Raw genomic sequence first — 13360 nt, forward strand, 5'->3', positions numbered from 1 at the left:
GTCAAGATAAGCTGAATGGACTTTGGATTATTTCTATTGAGAGCAAAACAACAAAGTCATTAAATATGAGGGAGCTGAGACTTAAATTTGCTCAAATGAAAGCCAGAAGAGTGCCACTTCCAAAACAATAAAAAAATTATAACTTAGGTTTCAAAAAATTTTCGAATTTTCCATACTTTTAATTCAAACTTAAAAATTCGATTGTATTTTCATTTTTTAAATGTATAAAAAAGAAGTCAATAGTGTATGAATTTAATGATAAATACCAGAAGTTAATATGAGTTTAATTTTTTTTTCAATTTAGAATAATGATTTTTTCTTTAATTAGAGCAACTGAAGGAGTATTTGTACATTTTTGCTTTCATTTTTTTGTATAAATATAACACTCTACTCATTTTACTTAAAAAGACCATTTTAGATAAAATTTTAAAAATAAAAGTATAAAGGTTATAAACTGGTGTTAGGGCAACTTTTGCCCAATCAACACTATGAAGATAAAAATTTCATTCATTTAAGCCGATTGTTGTTCTCTGATATTTTTAAAAGGCTAATTAAGAATTAAGGCGGCATTTTTTTTTTGCACACACTAAGAAATACCCGCGAGCCGGCTCTGTATGTATGTGTATATATATATACATATATATATATATATATATATATATATATATATATATATATATATATATATATATATATATATATATATATATTTATATACACATATATATATATATATATATATATATATACATATATATATATATATATATATATATATATATATATATATATATATATATATATATATATATATATATATATATATATATATATATATATATATATATATATAAAGGGCTTGTGATGAAGAAAATTGCCAAGTTGTCATTTGGAAAAATTATGCACACTCGGGGTCAGGGCCGCGAGAGCGATCTTGAAATTTGAAAATTGCGGAAGACTGTTTATAAAAAGCTTACTATTTGTTATATGATTTTCATTCGTCAATGTTTGAAGTAGTATCTACAATAGCGCATTTATAATACTTCAATAATGTAGTTTTTTATATTTCTCAACTTCTTGTTTTATATTTGTGCCAGATCACTATTTTTTTAAACTATTAATGGTAAAAAAAAGCAACCAAACAAAAACGCCTAATAAGTTCTAATAACAGCCTTGTTAAGAAGCTTGTTTAGAAGAAATAAAGTCGTAAGTATTGTATCTTAAAATACACCTATTTGATTCTCTTCTTCTAAATATAAAAACTATAACTTAATCTTGTTGATTTCAAATGAAACAACTTATGAGTACAAAAATAAATGATTAAAAAATAAAGAAAAATGACGAAAATTAGCAATACCTATTTAAAATAATCAACAATTCATACCGAAAAGAAAACATTTTTCAACTGTATTATTTTATCATGTTTTAATATTTAACATTAAAAACTTTATAAAATAACAAAATGGCATTTAAAACCGCAATTGCAAACTGATAGATTTTTTGTTAAAGAAACAGTTATTTTAATAAATTTTTTGTTGTTAAAAATTAGTTAAAGAAAATAAAGTGTTTTAAGTTTTATCTTAAGGAATTAAATATATAAATTCCTTTTAAATATAAAAATTATATATAATAATTTAAAAAATGCACGATTTATTTTGATGTAAATATTTTATAAATAAGATATTTTGTTTATTGTTAATTCAATAATGTAAAGCTTTAATGACGTTCATTTAACTTATGAAAATAAATTATGATCACAAATATATTATCGGTTACTGATAAATAATAAAAAAAAACTCTTTATTGTTTAAAAACATTATTAAAAAGAGTTCACAAAATAAATTTATTAAAAGTTAATAAAATAAGCAAAAACCAACTGTAAAATTATAAGAAAATAAACAAATATTATGTTACATTTTATAAAAAAAATATTTTTTTCAAAATAAAATTTAGTTCATATTTGAAAAAAATAATAAAAATGATTTTTTAAATAGGAACTTGGATTTTATTTGTAACTTTTGTTATAGTGAGAAAAAAAAAACTGTTTGTATGATTTTTAACGCGTTAATAAAATAACTTTAATTACAATGCGGTACTTGAAAAGACGCTAGTGACGTAATATAACTTCTAACGATGCAAAATATATTTGCTGAGTTCACTGATCTGAAAATATAACTGGATAGCTGGTTGTATTGTTTTTTCCGAAAAAAGTTGAAGTTAAAATTGGCCTCCCAAGATGGCGGCGATTTTAGTTCCTAGCGGTGAAACCGATATACATTTTAAATGGCTATATCAATTTACAAAAAAAAAATAATTAAATAAGCTTATAAATTTGTTAAAAATAAAAGAAAACAAATGAATTTTATAAATATTAGAGAAAAAAAGAATTTTTTTTTTTGTATAATTGAATTTATTATTAAATGGCATTTACAAATTTAGTTGAGTCTTATGTATAAGTATTGGGAACTAAAAACTATAAGTCTTATAGTTTTTAGTTCCCAATGCTGTATGCTAGAAGGTTAATAACATAAAATTATGATAAACGGCAATCATTTCTACTCTCTATATTATAGAGAGAATATAGACTATATTCTCTACTACTATATTCTCTATTTTTTGTAGCAAGATGCCATTTTGTACAAATTCTACATGAATTGTTAACTGAGTGCTGTGAGTATACAAAAACTTAATATAACTTCTAACGATGCAAAATATATTTGCTGAGTTAAGTTACTTAGAAATGCGCTACGCATTTTCGCTACGCAGCGAAATCTCGTAACAAGGCCTGATATATATATATAGTATGTATTGAAGAATAAATTTGTGGCTAAAATTTTTTACTTTTGATGTTTTGATATGTATTTAAAACGCTGTTAACTTAATATTTACGAGTAACAGTTTTTATATTTCTTGATATTTTTTTAATTATTAATTTTTTTTGTAAATTAATTAATAATTATTAAATATATTTTTTTGTAATTTCTTACTTAAATATCGCTTTTTTTTATTATCAAAAAATTCTAAACAGCAGAAACGTTTTTAATTAATTTAAAATCTATACTATATACAAAAATGAATTTAAAAAAATTTCCATGATGAAAATTTATTTTTATTATAAAAGATGTGTGGAATATTATTAACAATAAATCAAATAAATCTTACTTGACGTTTTTACAAAATCTAAAATATTCAGCTTTAACTTTCTTATAGTTATTTCCTCATTTTCTGTTCCTATTTCATTTGCACATTTTTATATTCACATTGTGTTTCCACACACACTTGGTTAAAATAGTTAACATTCCATTATTGAAATTGGCTGTAACGACTTCAAACTGTTGATTCATTATGTTAGTGCAAAACGAAAAAATGCTGACAAAACAGCAAAACAGAAACGTGCAGAAAGCAAGTGACGCAATGCTTATATTTTATATAAGTACTTTTATAAGGATATAAGTATAAGGAAGATGGAGTTTTACTGTTAAATCAACAAGTTTTATCATTAGCTAAAAAACTTAATTACAAATATTTTATAAAAAAACCATTTAAATGCTTATTATTTTTTCTGTCCCAAACTTTTGAATGAGCGTGATTTTATACTCTCGTTATAAGCTAAGCGAGGGTTTCTTATCGTGCCTAGAAGGTTTAAAAATACCGTTTACGAGCGTTTTTCACGAGTGCGGCATGATCGCGCCCACTTCATCACAAGCCCTGTATATATATATCCACTATAATATACTCTCTATATATGTATATATATAGAGAGAGAGAAATTAATATATAAAAAAATTAATATATATATTAATTAAAACTAAATTTTCAAGTCTCAAAGCTAAAAATTGATTGATTTTCTTGAAAAATTGAAAATAACATTAAGAATAATAAATTTAAAAATATAGTAAACTTTTTTTTAAATGTTCAAAAGTAAATACTTGTCTTTGCTTATTCTGGATATAGGGACCAAGTTTTGTTGCAATATATGTGTCAATTTTATGGCAAACCTCAGGTGATGTATTTTCATCAAATCGATTACCCCATACAATTATTCCAGATGCTCCAATATCAGCAGCCAAACCAACTGTGTTATCTAAATCTGCCTATAAAAAAATTACATTCAATAATAATAATAACATAATAATATGATAATAAAAACAACAGTACTATAAATAATAATAGTTTTAAGTTAAAATAATAATAATAATAAAATACAGCAAGAAGGCTTAAAGTTTACAATAACAACATGACTAAAAAAAATTATTTAATTACATAAAATGATAAACAAATATTTTTTAAAGGCTTTTTTGATAATATAATGATAAACATATAATTTTATAAAAACTTAAAATTTTTTTTTAATTGTTTGCAATAACAATATTATTTAAAACAAAGTAATTTAATTACATTATATAATGATAAATATTTTAAAAACTTTGAATATTTCTAAAATGGCTGCAAGCACTAATTAAGTTGGGAGTTAACAGTAAACAAAGTAGAGAACTAAAAAGCAAGAAAGCAATTGACAGAAGACTTAAAAAACTCTTGTTTTTTTAGTCTGTAAATCTCTTCCATAATTATGTCACTGAAAGTTTATCTTTCAGTAACATAATTATGGAAGAGAACTCCAAAACACAAATATTCGTGGGAAAAAAATTTATAAAAAAAACTTTTTTGAGGATAAGATAGCAGTTACAGTAAAAAGATGCAATTAAGCTGAATGATAAGAAACGTAAGATTGATTTTTTGTTGATGGAATAATGGATGATAGCTTGAGCAAACATGGTAGTATTTGTAGAAAAGAGAAAGCAGCCCTTAAGATTTGGGTCGGCAGCCCTTAAGATTTGGGTCGGCAGTTAGTGATGGTAGCCTAAATGCCAACCTAAAAGTGTCTGAATCATCATTCCCCAATCTCAGACACTTTGAAACATTGCAAAATGCAGACAAAGTTACTGCTCAAGCAAGCTTTTATCTCTTGTTTAATCAAATAAAACTCAATTTTGCATGACTCATGATTCAGTCACATCCTTTTACTGTAACTATTTTTTAATGGTCAAAAAGCTTTTATTGGTCTAGTTATTTTAGGAAACAATCCTTGTTAGCAATGAACTTGTTAAAAAAAGGAAAAGAAATTCTTATTTAAAAAAAACAATTTGAATATGTTTCCAGGGGTTTTATTAAAATTTTTTGGTAGGTTCATTGGGATTTTTTGATTTTCAACCCTGATGTAAATATATTTATGATAGCTAATTAATTACCTTAGTCAGAAAATTGAAAGCCAAAGGATTATTTTCATAAATATTTCTGTGGTACGCAAAAATTGGAATATTTCTGTTATTTTTTCCAACTCCCTTTGATGCAAATCTTAAGGTTTCACGCAACCTTCCTAAAACATAATCTCTGTTATCTGGATGTTCATCAAGAAGATACATAGATGGAAACAATGCAGTACTTGATTGGAATAACCAATCCAAGCGATCATTATATTTTTGAACCTTTAATAACAAAATATAAACTATGAATAACTTCAAACAACATTTTCTGTTTTCTTTACACTTTTATTTAACCAAGAATAAAACAAATACACATTACCTCAGAAGAACATTACCTCAGAAGAACATTGTGAATGAAAGGCATACCTCAGGAGAACATTGGTAGTGGTTTTCTTCATGAGCAAAGCAGTCCGGAAATCCATAAAAACCCCATAATGCTTTGGGTCGTAGTTGCTTGCCAAGATTTATGGTGTTTACAAAAAAGTTTTTAGCTGCTTCTTCAAAATCTTGTTTTGCTTTTTCAATGAGCCTTTTAAAATAAACATTTAAAGCTATAACAAAACACAATAAATGAAGAAAACAAAACAAATACACTTAAATTATTATTTATTTGCTAATTTATATACATATTCATAAAAATTAAAAAATCATCTTAAAATCACAATCGCTCATCCAAATTTGAATTAAATTAATATGTTTTTTAGGTGAAATGAACATTATAGTTTAACAATTATACCATTTAAAGCTTTTGTTTGGACATAATACGCTGATAAAATCATGCTAATTCCAAATAAAAGTTTTCGAATAATTTGTAAATCGCCTTAACTACACCGAGTACTGAAATTTTTTAGTCCCTGTGTAATAAAATAAATAATAAAAATTAATAAGGGTAGTTAAGGGTATATATATACCTCCACCTAAATAACAATAGTTAATAATCTATTGTTATTTAGGTGGTAACCTTCCCAACTTATTTGTACTACTGCTATTTATAGTAGAGGTAATAGAAGCAGCAATGGTTGATGCTTAAAACAAAATATGTTAAGACATAAACATAGTAAAGTTTGTTATTATTTGTGTTGTTTATTTGGTTGCAAATTATTTTTATTGTTGTTATTATTGAGTATTTTCGTACTTTTTTGTCTTTTTATCTAATTTATTATAGATTAATCCTTTTTTTTTTTAATTAATTTAGTTTACGTTTGCTTTTATTTATTAATACAGCTGTTAATATTTTTGTTTGTTTGCTTATTTTATTTATGTGTCACTCCAATGACTAGTTGTTAACTATATGAGTGACACCTAACCTAATTTTGTAAAATTATAAAAATTTGTAATTTTCAATTTTTGGTTAAATCAATGGATAAAAAAATAAATAAATAAACATGATTAAAATGTCTTTGACAAAGATAAAAGTTCTTGTATATAATTTCTGACTTTCTGAATAAATGTCTACAGAAGCTTGGTCTAAGGGTCTATTCCTAAAATTACATGTTTACAAATTTCTGTCAATATTGAGCCTATTTTGCTTATAAAAGTAAACACGCTAAACAAATTATAATAATGAGCATAGTCTTCATAACTATATGGATAAATATTCAAAAATAAAATCAGTTATAGAAGAAACTGATACTTTGAACACAGTTATTGTTAGTGATTTTAACAGCAATATTGAGTCTAGATTTTATGAAGACTATTCTAATCATGCATTAGAAAACAAATTGATTAAATGTAATATAAGTCTTCAATTTAAATTGATAGTCAGACATAAACTGTCTTAATAATGCCTTTATATATGTCAGCAATGATGGATTTGCTCTGTGTCATCTTGGTTGGATCACATTCTATGCAGCCCAATTATTTTTAAATTAATAATATCATTAAGTATATCATTAATGTTAAAATAATGATTTTTTATTATCTGATACTCACTTCGATATTATCAATACCTTAAATATATTTGTAAATATATGTCATAGGATATAAGATATACACTGAGGCATATTCGTTTAGACGCATCTATTTTTTTCTCTTTGTCTTAATTTTTTTCTTTGAATTGTCAACTGATATGCATGCAAGTTATCAAAATAATTGTTGTGTTGTGGGCTAATAAAAATCACAAAAAAACTTTTCTATGTGTATTTATTAACATGAGAGTATATTTGACATACAAAAGTACATTTTTTAATTGGAATCAATCTATAGACGCAGTCATATTTTTGACATTAAAAGACGGAAATTAGTAATGCCTATGTCCTCCATTACACTGGATCACCTAAAAAATTCTGCCTTTCATTGACTCTACTAGTCGTTGAAGTGTAGTTTGAACCAACTCGGACCATGTTTCAAGGATTTTACACTTTAACTCAGTAACAGTTTTAAATTGGTGTCCGGCTGCTTTAGCGTCATAAACTTTTCTTGATAACATTCCCCACACGTTCTCGATTGGATTTAAGTCCGGGCTACAAGCTGGCCATTCGAGAATCGGGATGTTGTGGTCTTTAAACCATTTCATAGAATGCCTAGATATGTGAATTGCAGCATTATCTTGCTGAAATATGGCATTATCGTCCATGTTTTCATTCATATAAGTTATGAGAACATCATCCAACATTTCTGTATACTTTATCGAGTTCATTTTAGGGAAACCACAACACAGAGTCAATTTTCCTGAATAAGAAAATCTACCCCAAACCATTAAACTTCCTCCTCCATAATTTTGTTTTGTTTGTGGGTCATTTATTCCTCTTAGATCATGCCAATAACAACTGTAAGAGTCCGGACTATCTAAATTGAGCTTTTTTCATCTGAAAATATTACGTTTTGCCACTCATGAGTCCAATGCATATGGTTTTTAGCAAACTGTAATCTAGCAATTTTATGGTGTTTTTTTAACATTTGTTTTTGGTGTGGTTTCTTCCACTTTACGTTTGGTTTTGTACGTAGAATATGTGCAACATGTTTATTGGTGACAGGCAATAATAATTTATCCTTTATTTGTGTTGCATTCGATTTATTTTTGGTTGCTTCGAAGCGAATTCAATTAGCTTGCCAACTTGTTAATACTTTGTTGCCGTTTGTTGCTTTTTTTACACCGTAATTGTCACCTTTTGCAATGTAGTTTCGTACAACATGGTCAGATCTTCCAATTTTTCTTGCTATTTCTCGTATAGAAAGTGCTGGTGAGATTTCTGAGTCACGATATAAATTAATTTGTATTTTTTCAGTATCTGTCAAATACTTTCCTTTAAGCATTTCGTAAAATGCAATAAAAATGATACTGGAAGAGCAAAAGATCAAATTACACTAAAATTTATCAATTTATTTGTGTAAAAGTGATTAAAAATCAATAATTACCGTTATTAACCTGATTGCGTCTATAGATATATTCCAATTAAAAAATGTGCTTTTGTATATCAAACATACTCTCATGTTAATAAAGACATATAGAAAAAAATTTTTTGTGATTTTTATTAGCCCACAACACAACAATTATTTTGATAATAACTTGCATGCATAGTTAAATGCAATGTTGACAATTCATAGTAAAAAATTAAGACAAAGAGAAAAAAATTGATGCGTCCATACGAATATGCCTCAGTGTATATTTGTAAATATATGTCATAGGATATAAGGTATATATTTGTAAATATATGTCATAGGATATAAGGTATATATTTGTAAATATATGTCATAGGATATAAGGTATATATTTACAATCAAAATTCTTTATAGCTCATATTTGTGTTTAATATGAAATTGAAAATTTTAAAAAGCAGGTTTAAAATGCATTTAAAAAAAATGAATAAGCATTTTGATTCCAAATATGGAAACAGAAGTCTGGGCAGAGTATTGATGTAACAATATATTGATATATTAAATTGATAATATGCTAGAGTGTTGATCTAAACAGTTATTTAACCAATAACACTATAACTATAAAACTTAGACAACTTTAACATAATGCTAAAAGCTTTAAGATAATGCTAAAATGCTCTAAAGTCTTTAAATCTTTTTTTCATGATTACGTACCGTAAAATTGTGTCCCAAAAATTAACAACTATAACTTATTTGGTAGAGTAAAAACTCCAATAAAAAAACAGACCAGATCTGTTAACAAGTCTGTAAGTTGGAAACTAGTAAAGATCTTTTTTATAAAGGTTTTCAATAAAAAACATAAACTTATTTTCAGAAAAATGTTCATTGTGCATATTGTAAGAGATGAGCTTTTAGTAAATTTGGGGATAAAGAATATGATTGGGTTTTCTTTTTTGGTTTTTGGTTGCTTTCAACAAAAAGCGGTAAGCTGATGAAAAAACTTAAAAATTTTCTTAAGATTAATATAGGATGGAAATGACAGATAATGATGGTAACACTTATTATTGGGAGATGATTGCTACTAGGATGTTGGAATATTCAGCAAAAATTGTGGCATGAAAATTGTGGCATTTTTTTTTGATACTTTATTGGATTTAAAGTTTTAATAAAAGAATGATTTGATTACATTCTAGATTTTCAGATTTGATTTTGACACATTTTCATTAAAGAAAGTGGAGCAAGCCTGAATGCAGTTTTAACTAAGTAAACAAACCATAGTTCCGCTTCCCATTGTTTTTTCTATAACCATTTCATTATCATATCTTTGAAAAAAGTTTTGATACAGCTTTAAAAAAATAACAACTAAATAGTTCTAAAGTTTCTGTTGTTGTTGTTGTTATTGCTGTTGTTATTTTTTTTAAACATTTTTAAAAAGATTCTTACACTTTAATTCTTCTAGTTTCTTTATACGATATTTAGGTGTAAATTTCTATTGGTTATTTTTAGAGTGTGATATGTGATTTAATTTGGTGTACTTTTTTCTTCAGCTTATTATTTTAAATTAACATTGATTATTGACTTTAAACAGCCTTTTTTAAACATTCTTTTTGTTCCTACTAATAATATTGTTATTGTAGTTCAATACAAACATTTAATATAAGATGAATGTAGGCTAGCATGATTATAGTCATTACCAGAAACCACAAAATAATCTAGTATGTAGTAAAAGTTCCTCTACCATTATTTTTCTTCCCTAAGCTAGCAGATAATGCTGTTGATATAAGATTGAAGAAAAGAGCCTTTAACAACAGTAACAAGATTTCAAGAAAATTACCATACTGAATACCATTGGTATTCTCCAACATATATGCAGCTTCGTGTTCATGTGACCTGTAGGGCAACCCCTGTTTAACAATTAACTTAATAATGTCTATAACATGTTCCAAGACCATGTGTCTTTCTTTTATTTTTTGTGAATTGTGTTGGTCAAGGTGATCAATAATGTGGTTTTTTTCCCAAAGCACATGCTATTGTAAATAACTGGTGGCTGTTATATTGTTCGTGTTCTTTTATGCGAACATATATGTTCTTCCAGTTATTGAACCTTTTAGTAGAAGGTGATTTGCCACCTGCCTTACCAAAACTTCTAATACAATTAATTTCCTACTGACACTGATAATAAACTGCATATGGAATATTTTATAGAGCAAAGAGGTATTTGAGCTAGCTACGCCATTTTTTAATGGTGCTTAGTTCTTGCAGCCTTAAAGAAAATATCACTATTAAAAACTCCAACAAAAGAAAAATATTACGAACACAAAATATCATTAGATTTGAGCATATTGCACTTAACATCAGAACAAACATAATTAAAATTCTTTTTAATGTAATCAATAAATGTTTCCCTAAAAACCTCTTAAAAAAATATATCAACTTTTACTCCATATATATATATATATATATATATATATATATATATATATATATATATATATACATACATACATACATACATACATATATTATGCATTATACTCTGTTCTTTAGTAATCAAACATTACTATACTAGAATGATTAAATTTAATGAAAATAAAAAATCTGCATTTTTTTCTACTTACAGCTAAAAATATGTGTTTGCGTTGGCCCTATATATATATATATATATATATATATATATATATATATATATATATATATATATATATATATATATATATATATATATATATATATATATATATATATTAAATTTAATCATCCTAGTATTATAAATGTATAATACTAGGATGATTAATCATCCTAGTATTATAATGCATAATATGCGTTCTCTATGCAGAATCATATGCAACAATAATAACTTCTCAGTTAAAACTTATTTATTTCGTCAAAAAAAATTTTTTTTTTCTTGTTTAATAAATAACTAGGATATTTCTTAAACCAGAGAATGGATTATTATTGACGCCTATTTTAACAACCTTTTTTAAATCAACTATGTCTATATTTTTGTTAGTATTAAGAAGCATCAAGTTTTTTAGTCAATCAACGTGCATTGTGGATTTGAAATAACTAATGATCAATTTTAATTTGCTGTATGTTTGTTTATTTAATAACCCTTATGGCCTCGTGATGCGGAAGCCATAAGAGCTTCATGGCTTTCATATTTTTATAGCAACATCCTTTGAAAATATTTATGCATAAAAACCCATTTAATAGGTAATAATAAAAACACTAAAAAAAACAAACAAATTTTGGACCTCGCAGATTTTTATGCCCTGGATGATGTACCTATGGGTGCTGTTATTATTGATCCCAATATTATGTTTATAGTTGGCAAAAGTTTCTCCTGCATTTCTGATACATTAAAAGTTTCTGATGACATAGAAATGTCATTACAGCAATGAATCAAAACTAAAAACTTAGAACAAATTTCATCATAATCACCTATTATAGATGCATCACAATCTGAAAGAAATAATTTTATAATTTTCAAAGTGATTTATTTAAAGTGTTTGGTACAAAACAGTGCTTTTAATAAAATTAACAGTGGTTATCTAGTTGAATTCATTTTTTCAAATGCTCAGAAGATAAAACTAGAGTATCTAAAAATTTGTTTAATTCTGATCTGTAAAATGTATGAAAATTAAAATCTTCTGAGAATGTATATTAGAATCAATGCTTTTTGGTAATAGTCTTCTTTTATGAACACTTTTGAAATCAAATTCAGGATTAAAGCGTATTGAAGCGCATACTTTATTGCACTAAATTATCCATGGCCAGGTTGTCAATATTAATACTGTAAAAAAAATCTCAGTTGAACTGTTTAACAATGTTTTAGTTTTAGCATCAATTATGTTAAGATCTTTAAGTTAATTTTTATTTTGTACATGATTTTTTTCCTTAAAAGATGTTTAAATGCTGACATCTTTTTTTAGATAATCCTAAAGCTTGAGTTCTAGCACTTTTCATCTAAACATTGGTCAGTTGACATTTCTACAATGCTATTTATAATCGATTATAAACTTTTTTGTAAATGTCTCCATGTACTGGAAGAAAAAAAAGTTATTATTTTAATGCTGAAAATAAATCTTATTTAACTATAATACTGGCATTGCAGCGGTGTTCAAAGAATGAAATAATCCTATGGGCCTGGCATAGTATAAATGGAATTAGGTGATTAAGAAGATCAGATCATTTTTGTTGTGTATCATTGACTTTGCCTGACATACTACTATATATTTTATATCATACATATCACACCTATATTTTTTCTTATAATCATTGTCAAGTATGCAATTACATGACTTACCAATTTTGTTCTTTTTGTTTTTGTTTAAATTCATTGTATTTTCTAACAAAATAAATCTGCACTTTTGTAAATTTGTTCAGAAAACAGATAAAAGAGCTGTAGAACTGATAAATAAAACCAGTAACAGACAATGTAGCCACACCTATATCTGATTATACATTATTTCAAACTGGACTTTAATGTATTTTAACCATTTGTTTTTACCACTCTTTTACTCAATTTCTGCACAACTTTACTTACTAAAGTGCCAATAGAATATTTGTTATAATTGATAGCCAAAAGTCAAGTTTAAAAATAATTTATAAATATTATTTCTAAAAGGAATTCATTTTCAAATTCAAAGTCGCCCATTCAAAATGAATATATATATATATATATATGATATGAATATATATATATGAAAAAACTCATTTTTTCATATATATATATATAAATATAAATATATATATATATATATATCAAGCCTTACCGG

At 25.6% G+C, this 13360-nt stretch overlaps 1 protein-coding gene across 5 annotated transcripts in view; it reads right to left on the reverse strand.

The window, feature by feature from the left end:
* LOC100204026 (uncharacterized) overlaps positions 1–13360 on the reverse strand; it is an 82318-nt gene that overhangs the window by 27365 nt on the left and 41593 nt on the right. For all 5 annotated transcript variants that reach the window (XM_065800500.1, XM_065800503.1, XM_065800501.1 and 2 more), the window contains exons 4-6: positions 5631–5793; positions 5250–5486; positions 3930–4094 (exon numbers count right to left, since the gene is read on the reverse strand). In XM_065800500.1, coding sequence (XP_065656572.1) covers positions 3930–4094; positions 5250–5486; positions 5631–5793 — 565 coding nt within the window. The remainder of the gene's footprint in view (positions 1–3929; positions 4095–5249; positions 5487–5630; positions 5794–13360) is intronic.

Source organism: Hydra vulgaris, chromosome 06 (genome assembly GCF_038396675.1).
Source record: "Hydra vulgaris chromosome 06, alternate assembly HydraT2T_AEP".
NCBI lineage: Eukaryota > Metazoa > Cnidaria > Hydrozoa > Anthoathecata > Hydridae > Hydra > Hydra vulgaris.